At 44.7% G+C, this 15,727-nt stretch overlaps 2 protein-coding genes across 2 annotated transcripts in view; both read right to left on the minus strand.

Annotated features, from left to right (window-relative positions):
* Nucleotides 1-15,727, minus strand: part of ZCCHC17 (zinc finger CCHC-type containing 17) — a 351,579-nt gene that overhangs the window by 271,533 nt on the left and 64,319 nt on the right. The window lies entirely within an intron of this gene.
* SERINC2 (serine incorporator 2) overlaps nucleotides 1-15,727 on the minus strand; it is a 32,773-nt gene that overhangs the window by 10,548 nt on the left and 6,498 nt on the right. The window contains exons 2-7 of the mRNA XM_082231778.1: nucleotides 11,536-11,697; nucleotides 10,440-10,627; nucleotides 6,725-6,804; nucleotides 5,266-5,403; nucleotides 1,830-1,999; nucleotides 866-956 (exon numbers count right to left, since the gene is read on the minus strand). Coding sequence (XP_082087904.1) covers nucleotides 866-956; nucleotides 1,830-1,999; nucleotides 5,266-5,403; nucleotides 6,725-6,804; nucleotides 10,440-10,627; nucleotides 11,536-11,697 — 829 coding nt within the window. The remainder of the gene's footprint in view (nucleotides 1-865; nucleotides 957-1,829; nucleotides 2,000-5,265; nucleotides 5,404-6,724; nucleotides 6,805-10,439; nucleotides 10,628-11,535; nucleotides 11,698-15,727) is intronic.

Below are 15,727 nucleotides of genomic sequence, written 5' to 3' on the forward strand. Positions count from 1 at the left end.
GCTGGGTCAGGCCAGCCAGCATCCTGTTCTCATACTGGGCAGCCAGATACCCTAATGGGAAACGTGCATGCGGGATCTGACCACAAGAGCACTCTCCTCTCCTGTGGTTTCCAGAAAGTAGTATTCAGAAGCATGACTGCCTCTGGCCGTGGAGGCAGAGCATAGCCATCACGGCTAGTAGCCATCTGTAGCCCTCTCCTCCATGAATTTGTCCAATCATCTTTTAAAGCCATCTCAGGTGGTGACTACCACCACCTCCTGCAGAAGCGAGTTCTATAGTTTAACGATGCACTGCATGAAGAAGTAAGCGCAAGTTTGCACACAAATATGCATGGAAGTGCACACAGGGAAATCAGATCTGTGTTACCCAAATGTACATTTACGGTGGTGTATACACAACCGCAGGCATGCTTAAAGATCAGGCTGAAAAGGAAAGAGCCTTTTCAGTGGTGACTCCTTAATTGGAGAATGTGCCTTGAACTTAGTTCAATTAGTCTTAAGGTTTTTTTAAAAAACGTCCAAGCCTTCCACTGAATTTAGAACTGTCTTCTTATAGTGGCTTTCCCTATTTGGTGTTTTCCTTACATTATTGGACTACAACTTCCATCAGCCCTGATCAAAATATCCAGTGGTGATGGGAATTGTAGTCCAGCAAGAGCAGGTTGGGGAAGGCTCTTATATGGCATTTTCATTTTTCTCTGTGAACTCTGTTTTACTGTGGTTTTAATTTGCTTGTAAACCCTTTTGGATCTTTTCCTCCCAATGGTTTTTCCTTAAAAAAAACAAAAGCAAACAAAAAACAGGATACACAGAATTAAGAATAAAAGTAAAGGAAATAGTTCATGGTTGGAAAAGTGCTACTTACTTGGGACATTTGCCAAGGCCGACCAGGTGATGAACATAGTATAGAGTGTAATGATGGAGGCTTGCAGCAGCCCGGAGTGAGGCTGGGCATCCTGTAGAGGAAGAGGAACAGCACCTGTTTAGAGTACCGAAGAATATTTGGTGCAAAAATCAGGGCTGAACGGGGCACGATGTTAAATGCTTCTTTGCATTCAACACACAGGGGAGCTGCTGTGGTCTTTAAGATAAAACTGCATCAGCTAGGGCTTTTAAAAATATAAAGAGAAAAACGTAATTTTATTCTTTCCTCCCCTAGCACCCAAGTGTGTGTGTGTGTGTGTGTGTGTGTGTGTGTGTGTGTGTATTTTAAATACTAGCTTTTGGGGCAGGGTGGATCAGAGCCTCAGGACTTCAGTAGGGGAAGAAAAGGTTAAATTCCCTGTCCACGACTGTTCTGATATTTTTAATTAGCAGTATGTGCACACCCCAGTTGATACACACTCACTGTGTGTGTGTGTGTGTGTGTGTGTGTGTGTGTGTGTGTTTCAAATGCAGAGACACATCTCAAGTCATGTCTACTTAGGCCAGACATCCCCAAACTTGACCCTTCAAATATTTTTGGGACTACAACTCCCATCATCCCTAGCTAACAGGACCAATGGTCAGGGATGATGGGAATTGTAGTCCCAAAACAGCTGGAGGGCCAAGTTTGGGGATGCCTGACTTAGGCCCTCAAGACATCAATTTTATATATATATATTAAAAAGCTGGGGTTGTCTTATAAACTTTTTAGTTTTTCACTGCATTGTGTTGCATCTTTCTGATACACAAGCCACCTAGTGTGAGCTTTGCTCCAAAGGTGGCCCAAGTTAATAGAATTAATGTCAGGAAATGTGGTGTCATGGTTAGAATGCCAGACCAGGACCTGGGAGAGCTCCACAAAGTTCATCACTGAGTAGCCTTGGATTCTCAATACAGCATCTTACCTGGACCTTGGGCAGGATGGAAACCACGGACACAATCACACAGAAGATGAGGTTAAGGCTGATGAGCGCCTTGTTTTCTGTACAACCGTCTGCCTTCGTGTAATACACATAGAGCAGCACCACCGCAGCAATGGAGACAGCGTAGAAGAGGAACGTGAAGATGAAGAGGGCTGAAAAAAGAAAGCGGGGGAGATGTCAATACACAGCTTGCCAGTAAACCAGGGGACAAGTGGACTTCCACCCACTGTTGGACTAGAACATGGGTAGGCAAACTAAAGCCTGGGGGCCGGGGCCGGCCCAATCGCCTTCTAAATCTGGCCCACAGACAGTCCGGGAATCAGCGTGTTTTTACATGAGTAGAATGCGTCCTTTCATTTAAAATGCATCTCTGGGTTATTTGTGGGGCCAGCTGGTGTTTTTACATGAGTAGAATGTGTGCTTTTATTTAAAATGTATCTCTGGGTTATTTGTGGGGCATAGGAATTCATTCATTTCCCTTCCCCAAAAAATATAGTCTGGCCCCCCCACAAGGTCTGAGAGACAGTGGACTGGCCCCTTGCTGAAAAAGTTTGCTGACCCCTGGACTAAAACCTCCATCAGCTGCAGCTGCAGCATGGCTGATGGTCTGGAATAATGGGGAAGTTGTAGTACAACCACTTTTGGAAGGCCACAAATCCCACCCTCCACATTTGAATTCATCCATTCATTCATTCATTCATTCATTCATTCATTCATTCATTCATTTATTCATTTATTTCCCACCCATCTGGCTGGGTTTCCCCAGCCACCCTGGGCTGCTCCTAACAGAATATTAAAAACACAATAAAATAGCAAACATTAAAAACTTCCCTAAACAGAGTTGCCTTCAGATGTCTTCTAAAAGTCAGATAGTTGTTTATGTCCTTGATGTCTGATGGGAGGGCGTTCCACAGGGCGGGCGCCACTACCGAGAAGGCCCTCTGCCTGGTTCCCTGTAACCTCACTTCTCACAGGGAGGGAACCACTAGGAGACTCTCGGCGCTGGACCTCAGTGTCCAGGCTGACCGATGGGGTGGAGACGCTCCGTTTAGGGCTTTAAAGGTCAGCACCAATACTTTGAATTGTGCTCGGAAATATTTTGGGAGCAAATGTATGTCTTTCAGGACCAGTGTTATATGGTCTCGGTGGCCACTCCCAGCCGTCAGTCCAGCTGCTGCATTCTGGATTAGTTGTATTTCCAGGTCACCTTCAAAAGTAGTCCCATTGCAGTAGTCCAAGCGGGAGATAACCAGAGCATGTACCACTCTGGTGAGACAGTCTGCAGGCAGGTAGGGTCTCAGTCTGCGTACCTGATGGAGCTGGTACACAGCTGCCCTGGACAAAGAATTGACCTGCTCCTCCATTATATTAATTCATGGTCTTCCAATAGTATTGGAGGAGTGAGAAGGATGGAGAAGCAAGCCATGTTCTCATCCCCATCATGTGTAGGGGAAGCATCTGGTAAGAGCCTCATCCAATCCTTTCATTTCCTAGAATTTTTCTCCATTGCGTCTGCTGTTTTTGCAAGTTCTCTTTGAGCCAATACTAATGGCACCATCAAATGCAAGTCTACTCAGAATTAAGTCCAATGAGTTCAATGGGTGTTCCAAAGTAAGTGTGCATATGGACAGGTGTAGCAGTCATGCACAATCCTCCAGATTGCACTGGACTCCCAACTCCCATCAGCCTCAGTCAGGGTTGCCAACGATCAGTGATGGTAGGAGCTGCAGCCCAATGACGTTTTAAGGGCAACAGATTCCCCATCCCTGCAGTAAGAGGGATGCTTGCAAGATGCTCAGAGGAACCAGATTTTAAAACAAAACCATGCTGGTTCCTTGCCCTGATCCAATGTCTCTCCCCACGCAATGGAATGGAGTGGGAGCTTATCTGTTTGCAGTAGGACAGTCTGTGCGTTGCTTTTTAATTTTAAAAAAGCAAGGGGAGGGATAACAAAATGAAGCAGGGGAAAACATGGCACTTACAATAGAAATCAGGATAGGATCTTGTTACACTCAACATATTTGGGAGGGGTTCTTGGTGGGTCTGCTTATACCCTCGGTCCAGTATACCTGAAGGAGCGTCGCCACCCCCACCGATCTGCCTGGACACCGAGGTCCAGTGCCAAGGGCCTTCTGGCGGTTCCCTCACTGCGAGAAGCCAAGTTGCAGGGAACCAGGCAGAGGGCCTTCTCAGTAGTGGCACCCGCCCTGTGGAACGCCCTCTCACCAGATGTCAAAGAGAAAAACAACTACCAGACTTTTAGAAGACATCTGAAGCCAGCCCTGTTTAGGAAAGCTTTTAATGTTTAATAGAATATTGTATTTTAATATTATGTTGCATGCCGCCCAGAGTGGCTGGGTAAACCCAGCCAGATGGGCAAGGTATAAATAATTATTATTATTATTATTATTATTATTATTATTATTATTATTATTATTCCCACTAGGTTTGATTATAACTAAAAGAAATTATTTGAAAGAGGAGGATCCACAGTGACTAATTAGAACCAATACACACAGTTTATATCCTGCACTGTTTGACATATATTTATGTTCTTGGAGTGGCTAAGAGAGCAGAAAAATACTAATAGAAAAATATAGCATACTATTGGCTTGACCCCTGCATACTTCACTCACCAACCCTTGCCAAATTCACCCCTCCGCTCAGACCAAATCTCAGCTTGCCCACTCCCAGTTCCCTCCTCCTTGCCCTCCAACACTGCTGCGGTGGCCCAGGAGCTCTTGAGAACCCAGTCTGTTACCATGCTGTAGTTCACAGCGCCATCTGTCAGTGTCTACACAAACTGCAGTATGATGACATCATTAGGAAAATATGAAATAGGAGAGACCCAACATATAATTTTTTTTACGGACGCGAGTGGCGCTATGGGTTAAACCACAGAGCCTAGGACTTGCCGATCAGAAGGTCGGCGGTTCGAATCCCTGCGATGGGGTCAGCTTCCGTTGCTCGGTCCCTGCTCCTGCCAACCTAGCAGTTCAAAAGCACGTCAAAGTGCAAGTAGATAAATAGGTACGGCTCCGGCGGGAAGGTAAACGGCGTTTCCATGTGCTGCTCTGGTTCGCCAGAAGCGGCTTAGTCATGCTGGCCACATGACCCGGAAACTGTACGCCGGCTCCCTCGGCCAATAAAGCGAGATGAGCGCCGCAACCCCAGAGTCTGCCACGACTGAACCTAATGGTCCGGGGTCCCTTTACCTTTAACATATCAATTTAACACAAAGGGGTGGGGGTAGAGAACCCAGCAACAGTCTGTTCTTGGAGCCTTCAGTGGTGGTACTCGTGGGCACCACAATCTTCTCAGATGCTCCTCTCGATGCCCACCAAGGAACCCGCTTGTCTGAACCCACACACAGAGCACATCAATTTTACACACATGTAAATAAGTGTTCCATACTGACCTGCATACCAGCATTTTGAGTTGCCATTATCCGCATTGTGCAGCCAAATCTGACTCCAGGAATGTGCAAAGTCAATCAAGAGGATGAGCTGGATGAGGATGAAGAGGAAAGAGCCGACTACTCCAAAGTAGAACCAAACTTATTTGAGAGAAGAAAAGTATAAAGCAGAGGTGGGGAGAGAAAGAAAGAAATATGAGTTATTGTTTATTATCCACAAGCTGCCGATATGGAGTTTTAAACAGGTATCCTTTGGGGATGTAAAAATTGTATTAGGGTTCCCGTACGTCTGTAATTTCCCGGACATAGCTGGGATTCATATGTCAGTAGAATAGATTTTGGTGAATTTCCTTAAAAATAGCTCAAAACTGTGAGAACAGGGCGCTGGATGATAGGCCCTTGGCTACATCCAGTAGGGCTCTTATTGTGATCTTACAGCAGGTCTACAGAACCAGAAAAAGATGTTTCGTAATGGATAAAGCCTTGGTGAAGAATTAAGGGAAAGGCTGAGAGACCCATCTGTGGTGGGTCCCAATCTCATGTGAGAGACAGAGAGACAGAGAGACAGACAGACAGACAGACAGAACAAGATAGAACCTTGCCTAAGGCCAGAAGTAAGGTTCAAATCCTGAATTTCCTGATCCACAGCTTCTTAACTGATGTGGATAATAGCAGCTATTAGAGTGCAATCACTCATGAAGAGGAAGCAAGGAATCAGTTCTTCCGCTGTTGTTTACTACTCAGAAGGAAATGGAAACTGTGAATACTCTTGCGTGCCAGCTGTGTGTCATTTGGGATCCAGCAAAGGACTCCTCCCAGTATCCACCATTAATCCTATTCAGAGTAGACCCATTAAAATCAAAGAACTTGTTAGTTGCATCCTTTGATTTTGATGTGTCTGCTCTGAGCCGAATAAATATTGAGTACAACCCACTGTCAGCAATAAGAGTATCGCTACCCCAGGTGGTTCGTGGAAGAAAACAATAATAATATTGCAGGACTCATTGCTGAAAGCTCAGAAGCTAAAGAGGATTAGAGAGAGTGCTTTAAAAAACCAAGAATGGAAAGCATCTGTTCCCTTCTATTCACACTGCTTCTAAAGACTCAGCAGGACTCACCTTTGACACAGCTCTGAGCAACTTGCACCAGGCAGCTGAGCTTGCGAGCTGCCTGCCATTTTAATTACCCACAATGCCCCAGATGTAGCATTGCCTGGTGGAAATAAAAATGGTGGATGGCTCAAAGCCACCCAGCAGAGAAGGTACAGCTACTACTTCCCATCCTGAGGCACTGGTGTATGAGGGGGACAGGGACAAAGAATGGCTCTGACTACCCTTCTTCTTAGCTTTCGTAGGACAGAAAGTATCCAACCCCACCTTATGTAGAGCAGCACACACACAAAAGCTACTGTACATCACAGCCCCTTTGCAAGTCAGGAATGCAAATACAAGGTTTTGTTTACCAGATGTGAACGGTCCATCAGGAATATAGAAGGCCCCCACTGTTATTCCAATTAGTATCAGGAATTTGAAGAACCAAAACCTGGAGTTGAGAAGCGGAGAAAAGACCTTTTTAAAACAAACAGAGAAAAACAAACTTAAGTCCTCTGAAGCAGCATTTGTTTTGCTCCAACATTATGCCAGGATGGAAACATCTGGAGCAAAGTGCAGCTGCTAGGACGTTAATGAGAGACAGAAGTTCTGGGTGTGCAACACAACTTTTCTGTCACTTGCATTAGTCAACAGTTCACTTCTGAGCTTGATTCCAAGCAGTGGGGTTCACCTTTAAAGCCCTTAGCAATTTGGGACTGGGTTACCTCAAGGACCAACCATACAACCCTGCCCTTAATCCAAGACCTGTGTCTCAGGTAATCCATGTCTGCTTACTGACAAAATCTATTGGTGAGCACACTTCTTAGTAGTGACCCTACAATTGTGGAGCTCTTCCTTTTAATATTTATTTGGCTCCTTCAGTTCTGCCATTCAAAATGGCCTTGATTCTTCTTCCCACAACTGCCTTTTAAAATACAGTGGTACCTCGGGTTAAGAACTTAATTCGTTCTGGAGGTTTGTTCTTAACCTGAAATGGTTCTTAACCTGAGGTACCACTTTAGCTAATGGGGCCTCCCGCTGCTGCTGCGCGATTTCTGTTCTCATCCTGAAGCAAAGTTCTTAACCTGAGGTACTATTTCTGGGTTAGCAGAGTCTATAACCTGAAGTGTCTGTAACCCGAGGTACCACTGTATGCCTTTAAAAACATACACACATAACCAGGAACACATTCAATAAAAGCACAACCTGCAGGAACTGAGAAGAAACATCACAGCTGACCTTCTTTTATGAAGTCAATAAAGCAGGGTCACGTTTCACAGAAAACACCCATCTCTTCTCACTCTGTTGCTCCTCCTTCAGCAAGCTTTTTCTTAGAATGCAACATCCCAAACCAGTGCATACCAGTGCTCAGTATTTTTTTCTTTCATCTTGTTCCTAAAATTTGGCTATGAACCTGTGCACTGCCACAGGAAACATTATCAGACCCATATGCAAAAAAAACCCCCAACACCTTGGCATTTGGTGACCCCGGTTCGATATCCCTCATGCATCTATTTTTCTATATCCGCTCACTGCTTTAAGGCTCTGCACCTGAGGGTCTGCTGTTCTCCATTTCTCTCTGTACATCGCTTTGTGAGGCTTTGGCCACAAAAAGCAAAGAATACATTGCAGGAATAAATAAGTAAGCTAAGAGGCTGCAGGTGACTATGAGGCTCAAAAAGAAACAGAAGAACTATAGCTCAGGGGCAGAACATCTGTTTTGCATGCAGAAGGCCCCAGGTTCATTCCCCGGCTTTGCCAGGTAATGCTGGGAGGGAAGCCCTGTCCGAAACCCTGGAGAGCTGCTGCCAGTCAGTGTGGACAATACTGAACCAGATGACCCAATGGTGTGACTCAGGACAACAAGAAGAGAAGAGTTTGGATTTGATATCCTGCTTTATAGCTACCCGAAGGAGTCTCAAAGCAGCTAACATTCTCCTTTCCCTTCCTCCCCCACAACAAACACTCTGTGAGGTGAGTGGGGCCGAGAGACTTCAGAGAAATGTGACTGGCCCAAGGTCACCCAGCAGCTGCATGTGGAGGAGCGGAGACGCGAACCTGGTTCACCAGATTATGAGTCTACTGCTCTTAACCACTACACCATGCTGGCTCTTCCTGCGCTTCCCCATCGGAAAACAGAGTTGCTATTTCCAATCAGAAGACAGGAGTCACACCACTCGCAATAAGTTGCAGTTGGGAAATATTTAAACATCAGCTGTTGCAGCCTCGGCAATCTTGCTTTAGAAGCCCTAAGAACATTAGAACTCAAAAATTATCCAGAAAAGTTGGAACTTTGTGGGGCGCAGGCAGAGAAACCCTTGTAAAAAGGTAGGGTGCTTTATTTTGAGTGAGGATTTTAAAGCAGGGTTTATTTATATCTTCCTTGGTCCTATTTCAGGAAAGGTATGAAGGCATTTAACATTGGCTAATGCAGAGTTACGTAAGTCTTGGCCTACAGGCTCTGCGTCTGAAGCACTGCTGCTCTATGATGTATGCAAAGCTAGAAGGAGGAACTAGAACAGCTTTTCCCAAGCTTGTTCCTGGCAAATGACGCTGGATTTCAACTCCCATCTGACTCAGCCAGATTGGCCAATGGTCAGGGAAGATGGGAGTAGGAGTTCAACAACAGCTGGAGGCCATCAGGCTGGAGTGAAGGCTTAACTAAAAGTTTTTAAGAGCTTGGGGGGCATGTGATGCAGCTGTACCATCCTACATAGAACTACTCAATGGGACTTAGTTCTGAGTACAGATGAATAAAATATGCCTGGTGAGTTTCATAGAAGAAAGGCATTTTTAAAAAAAAATGGCCCAGTGCCCATGGAGAGGAGCTGGGTCAAACTATTCTCATCTGTCATGACCCTCCAAAAAAAATAATAATGGTACTAACAATACACAAGTGAAACTGACCTGCTGGTTTTGAACAAATGAAGGTCAACTTCAGAAGACAAAAGGCCTGCCTTTATTTGTTTAATAGATCGGTATCCAGCTTTTTTTAAGGGACGTGGGTGGTGCTGTGGTCTAAACCACAGAGCCTAGGGCTTGCCGATCAGAAGGTTGGTGGTTTGAATCCCCGCAATGAGGGGTGAGCTCCTGCCAACCTAGCAGTTCGAAAGCACGTCAAAGTGCAAGTAGATAAATACGTACCTCTTCAGCAGGAAGGTAAACTGTGTTTCCGTGTGCTGCTCTGGTTTGCCAGAAGCGGTTTAGTCATGCTGGCCACATGACCCGGAAGCTGTACGCAGGCTCCCTAGGCCAGTAAGCGAGATGAGTGCCACAACCCCAGAGTCATCTGTGACTGGACTTAATGGTCAGGGGTCCCTTTACCTTTTATCCAGCTTTTTGACTAGAGTTCTCAAAGGGGACTGGCAACATACAGTTCACTGCTCCATTTAGAATAATATTATTACGTCGGAGTACAGTACAGTATTGTTAATTTCAACATTAACTTTTCCAACACTACAATATCCCATTCCTTTCTGTACCAGTAATTCTGTACCTCCATCTTTCTGTTGGGAAAGATTGAGGGCACAAGAAGAAGGGGACAACAGAGGGTGAGATGGTTTCATTTCATAGAATCAGAGTTGGAAGGGACCCTGAGGATCATCTAGTCCAACCCCCTGCAGTGCAGGAATATGCAGCTGTCCCACACGGGGATCAAACCTGCAACCTTGGCATTATCCGCACCACACTCCAACCAACTGAGCTATTGGACAGTGTTCTCGAAGCGACAAACATGAGTCTGACCAAACTGCGGGAGGCAATGGGAGACAGGAGTGCCTGGCGTGCTCTGGTCCATGGGGTCACAAAGAGTCGGACACGACTAAACGACTAAACAACAACAATTCTGTACCATATCCCTCCAAAACCTTGCAATCATGAGTCATGAAACAGCCAATAGTGTTCAACTAGCTCCCTACTATAAACTATAGAATATCACCTTCCATAAGAAGATTAAGGAGTGCTGGTTGTGGTAAGGGTAAAATACAACACTTTATGATAGATCAGATTTCTCAAAAGACTGTATCCCAGAAGGCTTTGGCTTTGGCTTTGGGACATTCCCACCATAGATGCAAATATGTTCCTCACCCATTCTGTATTGAGGCTCTCGGGTCTTTGCTGCTCCTCACGCAGATCATTATCAAGGCAAACAGGAAGAAGAAGGCAGCTGTGGCAAAGCACATGCGGTATACCGATTTGTGACCCAGGAAGGACTTGCAGGCGACTTTACCGTGGACACCGAAAACTGTATTGCCTTCATCACAGAACCCAGGAATCTGGTAAAAGGTACACATAAATAATAGGTTTAATCTTGGTACATGCCTACCAGAACTGCTGCCTTGAAGCAGGAGTGCCTGTTTGCCTCCACTTATGCTCTGCTTGCATATTTGGAAATAAAATTATTTTTCCAAAACACTCTACATTTCCAGAACACCCTTTCATCAGAAGGAAACTAAACCACTCAATGTCAGTCTTGGAACAGTACTTCTAAATCAGGCACAGAGAACCTGTGGCCCTCTAGAAGTTGCCAGACTACAATTCCCATCATGCTAACCATTTTTTGAACTGGTGCCAAGGCTGGCCCTACTACTACTAGGCAGAGTGAGAGCAGCAGATGCTTGGGAGTGAGGCAGCAGTTCCCCCCCCCATTCCCTCTGCACCCCCTAAGCTACCCTGCTGTCTCCCATTGCCAGCTCAGTTTGATTCCATGTCCTTGGCCTCAGGCAACAAAAAATGTCTAGAGCCCTGGCTGAGTCTGATGTGCTGTTGTTGTTGTTGTTGCTGCTGCTGCTGTGTATTTTGTGTTCTCATTCTATATTTTGTTGTTGTAAACTGCCCTGTGACCTTTGGATGAAGAGCAGTATACAAATAATAATAATAATAATAATAATAATAATAATAATAATAATAATAATAGCTTCTTATAAAAGAATGAGTGCAAAGATCCTGGCCTTAACAGACCATCTTGGCTGCGAGTCCTGTAATACCTGCTCCCTGCTTTGCTGGACTTTCCCACCTGGCCTGGGAAGACAGGACCCTGACTTACTCCAGCTACCAAAGCCTTGAGGGTGGGTTTAACTGTGGAAAGGCAGCATACAAATAAAATTTTGTATGATGAGAGATGTAATTAGGAACATCCGGAGGGGCTGCAAGTTAGCCACCCCATTGAAACATGGTTGCTTACCTTGTAGAGTTCTGCTTCTACTCCGGGGATGATCATGATAATAGACACCAACGTTCCCAGGAACAGGAAGAAGGTGAAGCTCAGGCGTGTGATGGTGGAGTTCTTTGTTGAGGGGCAACAGCCACACAAGAGACAAGGAGCAGAACCACAAAGACATGACACCTGGCAGTGAAAGAACAGCAGTGAATATCCACAACAGGGCAAAGATTTATTGTTTATTATTACATTTATACCCCATCTTTTCCTCCAAGGGGCTCAAGGCGGCATACATGGTTCTCTTCCGCCCCATTTTTATCTTCACAACAACCCTGTGAAATAGGTTGGGCTTGAGAGACTGTGACTACCCTAAATTAACCCAGCAAATTTCATGAGTTGAGACTTCCCCACACTGATTCTTTCTTTCTTTCTTTCTTTCTTTCTTTCTTTCTTTCCTTCTTTCCTTCTTTCCTTCTTTCCTTCTTTCCTTCTTTCCTTCTTTCCTTCTTTCTCTCTCTCTTTCTTTCTTTCTCTTTCTTTCTTTCTTTCTTTCTCTCTCTCTCTCTCTCTCACACACTCTCTCACACACACACACACGAACAAACTGGAGGGTGCCAGAAACATTGAGACAGGAGGCACATAGACCATGGCTGTTGTTGGGAAAGAGGTTATATCTAGTGAGTAACTTCAGATTACAGGTCAGTCAGCTTCAGGTTTCAGAGCAAGATTGTATCTCAAGAAACAATGGAAACGTTTGTGACTTGAGAGGGAAAGCAGGTCACTTTTTAGCTTTCCTTTCTTTGTCCTTTTGCTCCTTTGGGACATTTATTATGTGCCTGTAACTGTTCTTAGACCAAAATGTTCTCTTTTTCCCCCTTTATGAACTAGATTTTTTTTCCCTTTTTAAGTCAACTTTTAATGTCGTTTCATTAAAAACTTTATGGTCTCCACGTCAAAAACGCCAAGTCCTACGCTATCTTTGAGCCGTTCTAGAGATGACACAAAGGGAGTTTTAGGCCGAAAGGTGGAAGGTGGCCTTGTAGAAAAATAAAATCACCTGACGGTGATCTAAAGAGAAGAGCGGGTGAACAGAAGGGAACATCTGGTACAGCCAGGAACTCCCTTCCCCACATGGCACAGAACCCAGGGAATCTGGGGTGCCATAACAACCACAGTGAGGGGAAAACAAGATGGCAGATCATTGGTTCCTCTTCCAAAACCCCACCCTGATAGTTAGTAGCATTTGCAGCCTCTGACACAGGACAGGAGAGTATCAGGTTGGCCACCCCTGATGTAGAGATTGTTAAAACTGTTGAGACTACAATCTGCCCACTCATTCTTTTATGACAAGCTGTATTCATAGATTTCCTAATAGTGCTCTTACATTCATGGTGTTTGGAGTTAGTTAGTTAGTTAGTTAGTTAGTTAGTTAGTTAGTTAGTTTTACAGAGTGTGGAAATAAGTAATGGCTTATAATAGATTTTCCTGCACAAATCTCAGCTCCTTATCTGGGACATTCTGTACAGAAGCTTTCACTCACCTGATGCCCTCCAGATGTTTTAAACTACAACTCCCATCAGCCCCAACCAGCACTGTTGATTGATGGGCACTGGCAAAATCAGGTGTCAACTCCAGGGATGCTGTAGGCATGTATTTTTACATCTGGATGCTGTACACATATGTGTGATTTTTACAACCTTTGGGGTTTTCTGATTGTGTGTTTTCCCCCTTCTCCAACAAGGCTGCACAAGCATCAAATATGGTGTATTAAGGAGAATATGGCATAGCAGTGCCAGATTCCCCCGTCTGGCTTATATGCCACTATGATTGCTCCATAAATATACCAAGTTAAATAGTAACTTCCAAAAGATAAGCCATGCAAAACTCCAGTAGTTTTCCACACTGAGTGATCAAGACAGCTAAATTTCCTTCTAAACATGAAAGCAGTGCTCGGAAAAGGAGCCCTTTCCTATTATTGCTGGAAAAACTGACCACTTAAATGTGCATACACTATACACCATTCACTGCCAACACCACCAGACAATGCATCTTCCAATTTTACAAAATGTATTTTCCAATATTAAGATTAAAACGTAAACTACAAAATCAGTTACTCTGATTTATTAGCACTCGTTTATTAGCAAACCATAATCTGATCCCAATTTTGGGGATTTTTCTTCTGGAAACATTCAGAACCAATCAAATGGTTTCTAATGGTTCTTTGTGTGTCCCCCTTCTTCTGTATGGGTGTCTTTTGACCAGAGCTTTCCAAACTATGTGTCGCGACATGTTAGTATATCAGGTGCAGTGTGTAGGTGTGTCGCACCAACATTCCCTGCGCTCCTCCCAGGGCTGCAAAGGGGTTAGTTTAACCTCTAGCTTACAAGCAAAACTGAATTTATTAGCAAACCAAAACTGAATTACTGTGTCGCAAAATGATGTATGCCTAAAAAGTGTGTCGACGACATGAAAAGTTTGGAAATCCCTGCTTTTGACTGTGCTACTGCCATTATCAAAACTGCTCTGAATATTGTGGAGTTATTGCTTAAAGCAGGGGTCAGCAAACTTTTTCAGCAGAGGGCCGGTCCATTGTCCCTCAGACCTGGGCCGGACTATATTTTTTGGGGGAAATATGAACGAATTCCTATGCCCCACAAATAACCCAGAGATGCATTTTAAATAAAAGGACACATTCTACTCATGTAAATTGAGCTGATTCCTGGACCGTCTGTGGCTGGATTGAGAAGGCGATTGGGCCGGATCCGGCCCCCAGGCCTTAGTTTGCCTACCCATGGCTTAAAGCCCAATGTTGTTAGCCACCTGGACCACACTGCAGAAAAGTGGGGGTATCAATGCTTTTTAATAAAGAAATAATAATAATGAGGATTTGGAGTTCACAATGTTGTCATAGATGGAAGGCAAAGCAGTTGTTGCAAAACATTGTCCCGGTTCTATTAACTATTACCCAACCCCAAATGACACATCACAATCCAACATCATGAAAGTTAGACCATTTGTCAGAGTCTGTCCACCCACCTTTTCCTGGGTCAGGTGCTTCCTCAAACACACACACATCACTATTTTCTATTTTCTCTCAAAAACAGCTGGTGTGTTCTTGCAAATGGATATTTAATAGTGCAGAAATATAGGGGGCCTATGGGGAAAATATACAAGGGACACACCCTCCTTTGTTCAGAAGTTTCGGTGTCTCAGCGCAGTTGCTCATTACTGAAACTTCACAGGTTGATCCACATTTTCAAGCTATTCTGTCATGCATTCCATGATGCTGTGTAGATGCACATTTACTAAAGAGAAAGCCCCACAGCAGCCAGAGGCCCTTCTGGGTAGGCACACGCAGGTAAGGCTTCGCAGCTGTCCTCAAATATAATACTGTCACAAAAGTGCAGTGCCTGCCTCTCTCTCTGCCAAGCAGTGGCAAGAGTGCATGGGGTCACAGGCACACACACAGGGTCTGTGTCTGTTTGGAGAATGGAAGACCGCCTCTCCTGGTATGCCTCGCAGAGGACCTTAAGGTCCATAAATAATCATAGTTTAGAGGTCTTGGGCCCTAAGGAAGTCAGATTATCCTCTACCAGGGCCAGGGACTTCTCAGTGATGGCTCTGACCTGGTGGAATGCTCTGTCCCATGATTTAACTTCCTTCTGTAGGGCCTGTAAGACAGAGCTATTCCTCCTGGCTTTCAATTTGAACTTAGCCTGATCTTTTATTCCCCTTCCTTCCTTCCCTCCCCCTCCCCTTTTAAAGAAGATTACCCGCTCTGGGATCCAGTAGCTAATTCTCCCCTGGTCTCCTCGCTGGCTCAAAGAGGAGTAATTTAGCCAGCTAGCCCTGGTGATCATCTAATGTTTATTGAATGGATCTTCCCCCTAAACTGATTTTTGAATTCAGAATTTATTGTTATTTATGTTTTATACTGTATTTTATGCTGTTTTTTTGTTGCATCAATTAAGTGTTTTAAATTTGTTGTTAGCCACCCTGAGCCCAGTTTTCTGAACCGGGAAGGGCGGGGTATAAATAAAAAATTATTATTATGAAAAGGCTCTGGGTTCAGTTCCAAGCATCTCCAGGGCTGAGTAGGGAGGGACCCCTGTTCTAGACCCCTGAAGAACTGCAACCCATCAGGCTACACCAGCTGTCCCCAACCTGGTGCCCTCCAAATGCTGTTGGACTCCAATGCCGATCAGCCCCAGCTAGG

Source organism: Podarcis vaucheri (assembly GCF_965113315.1).
Source record: "Podarcis vaucheri genome assembly, chromosome: 7".
NCBI classification, from domain to species: domain Eukaryota; kingdom Metazoa; phylum Chordata; class Lepidosauria; order Squamata; family Lacertidae; genus Podarcis; species Podarcis vaucheri.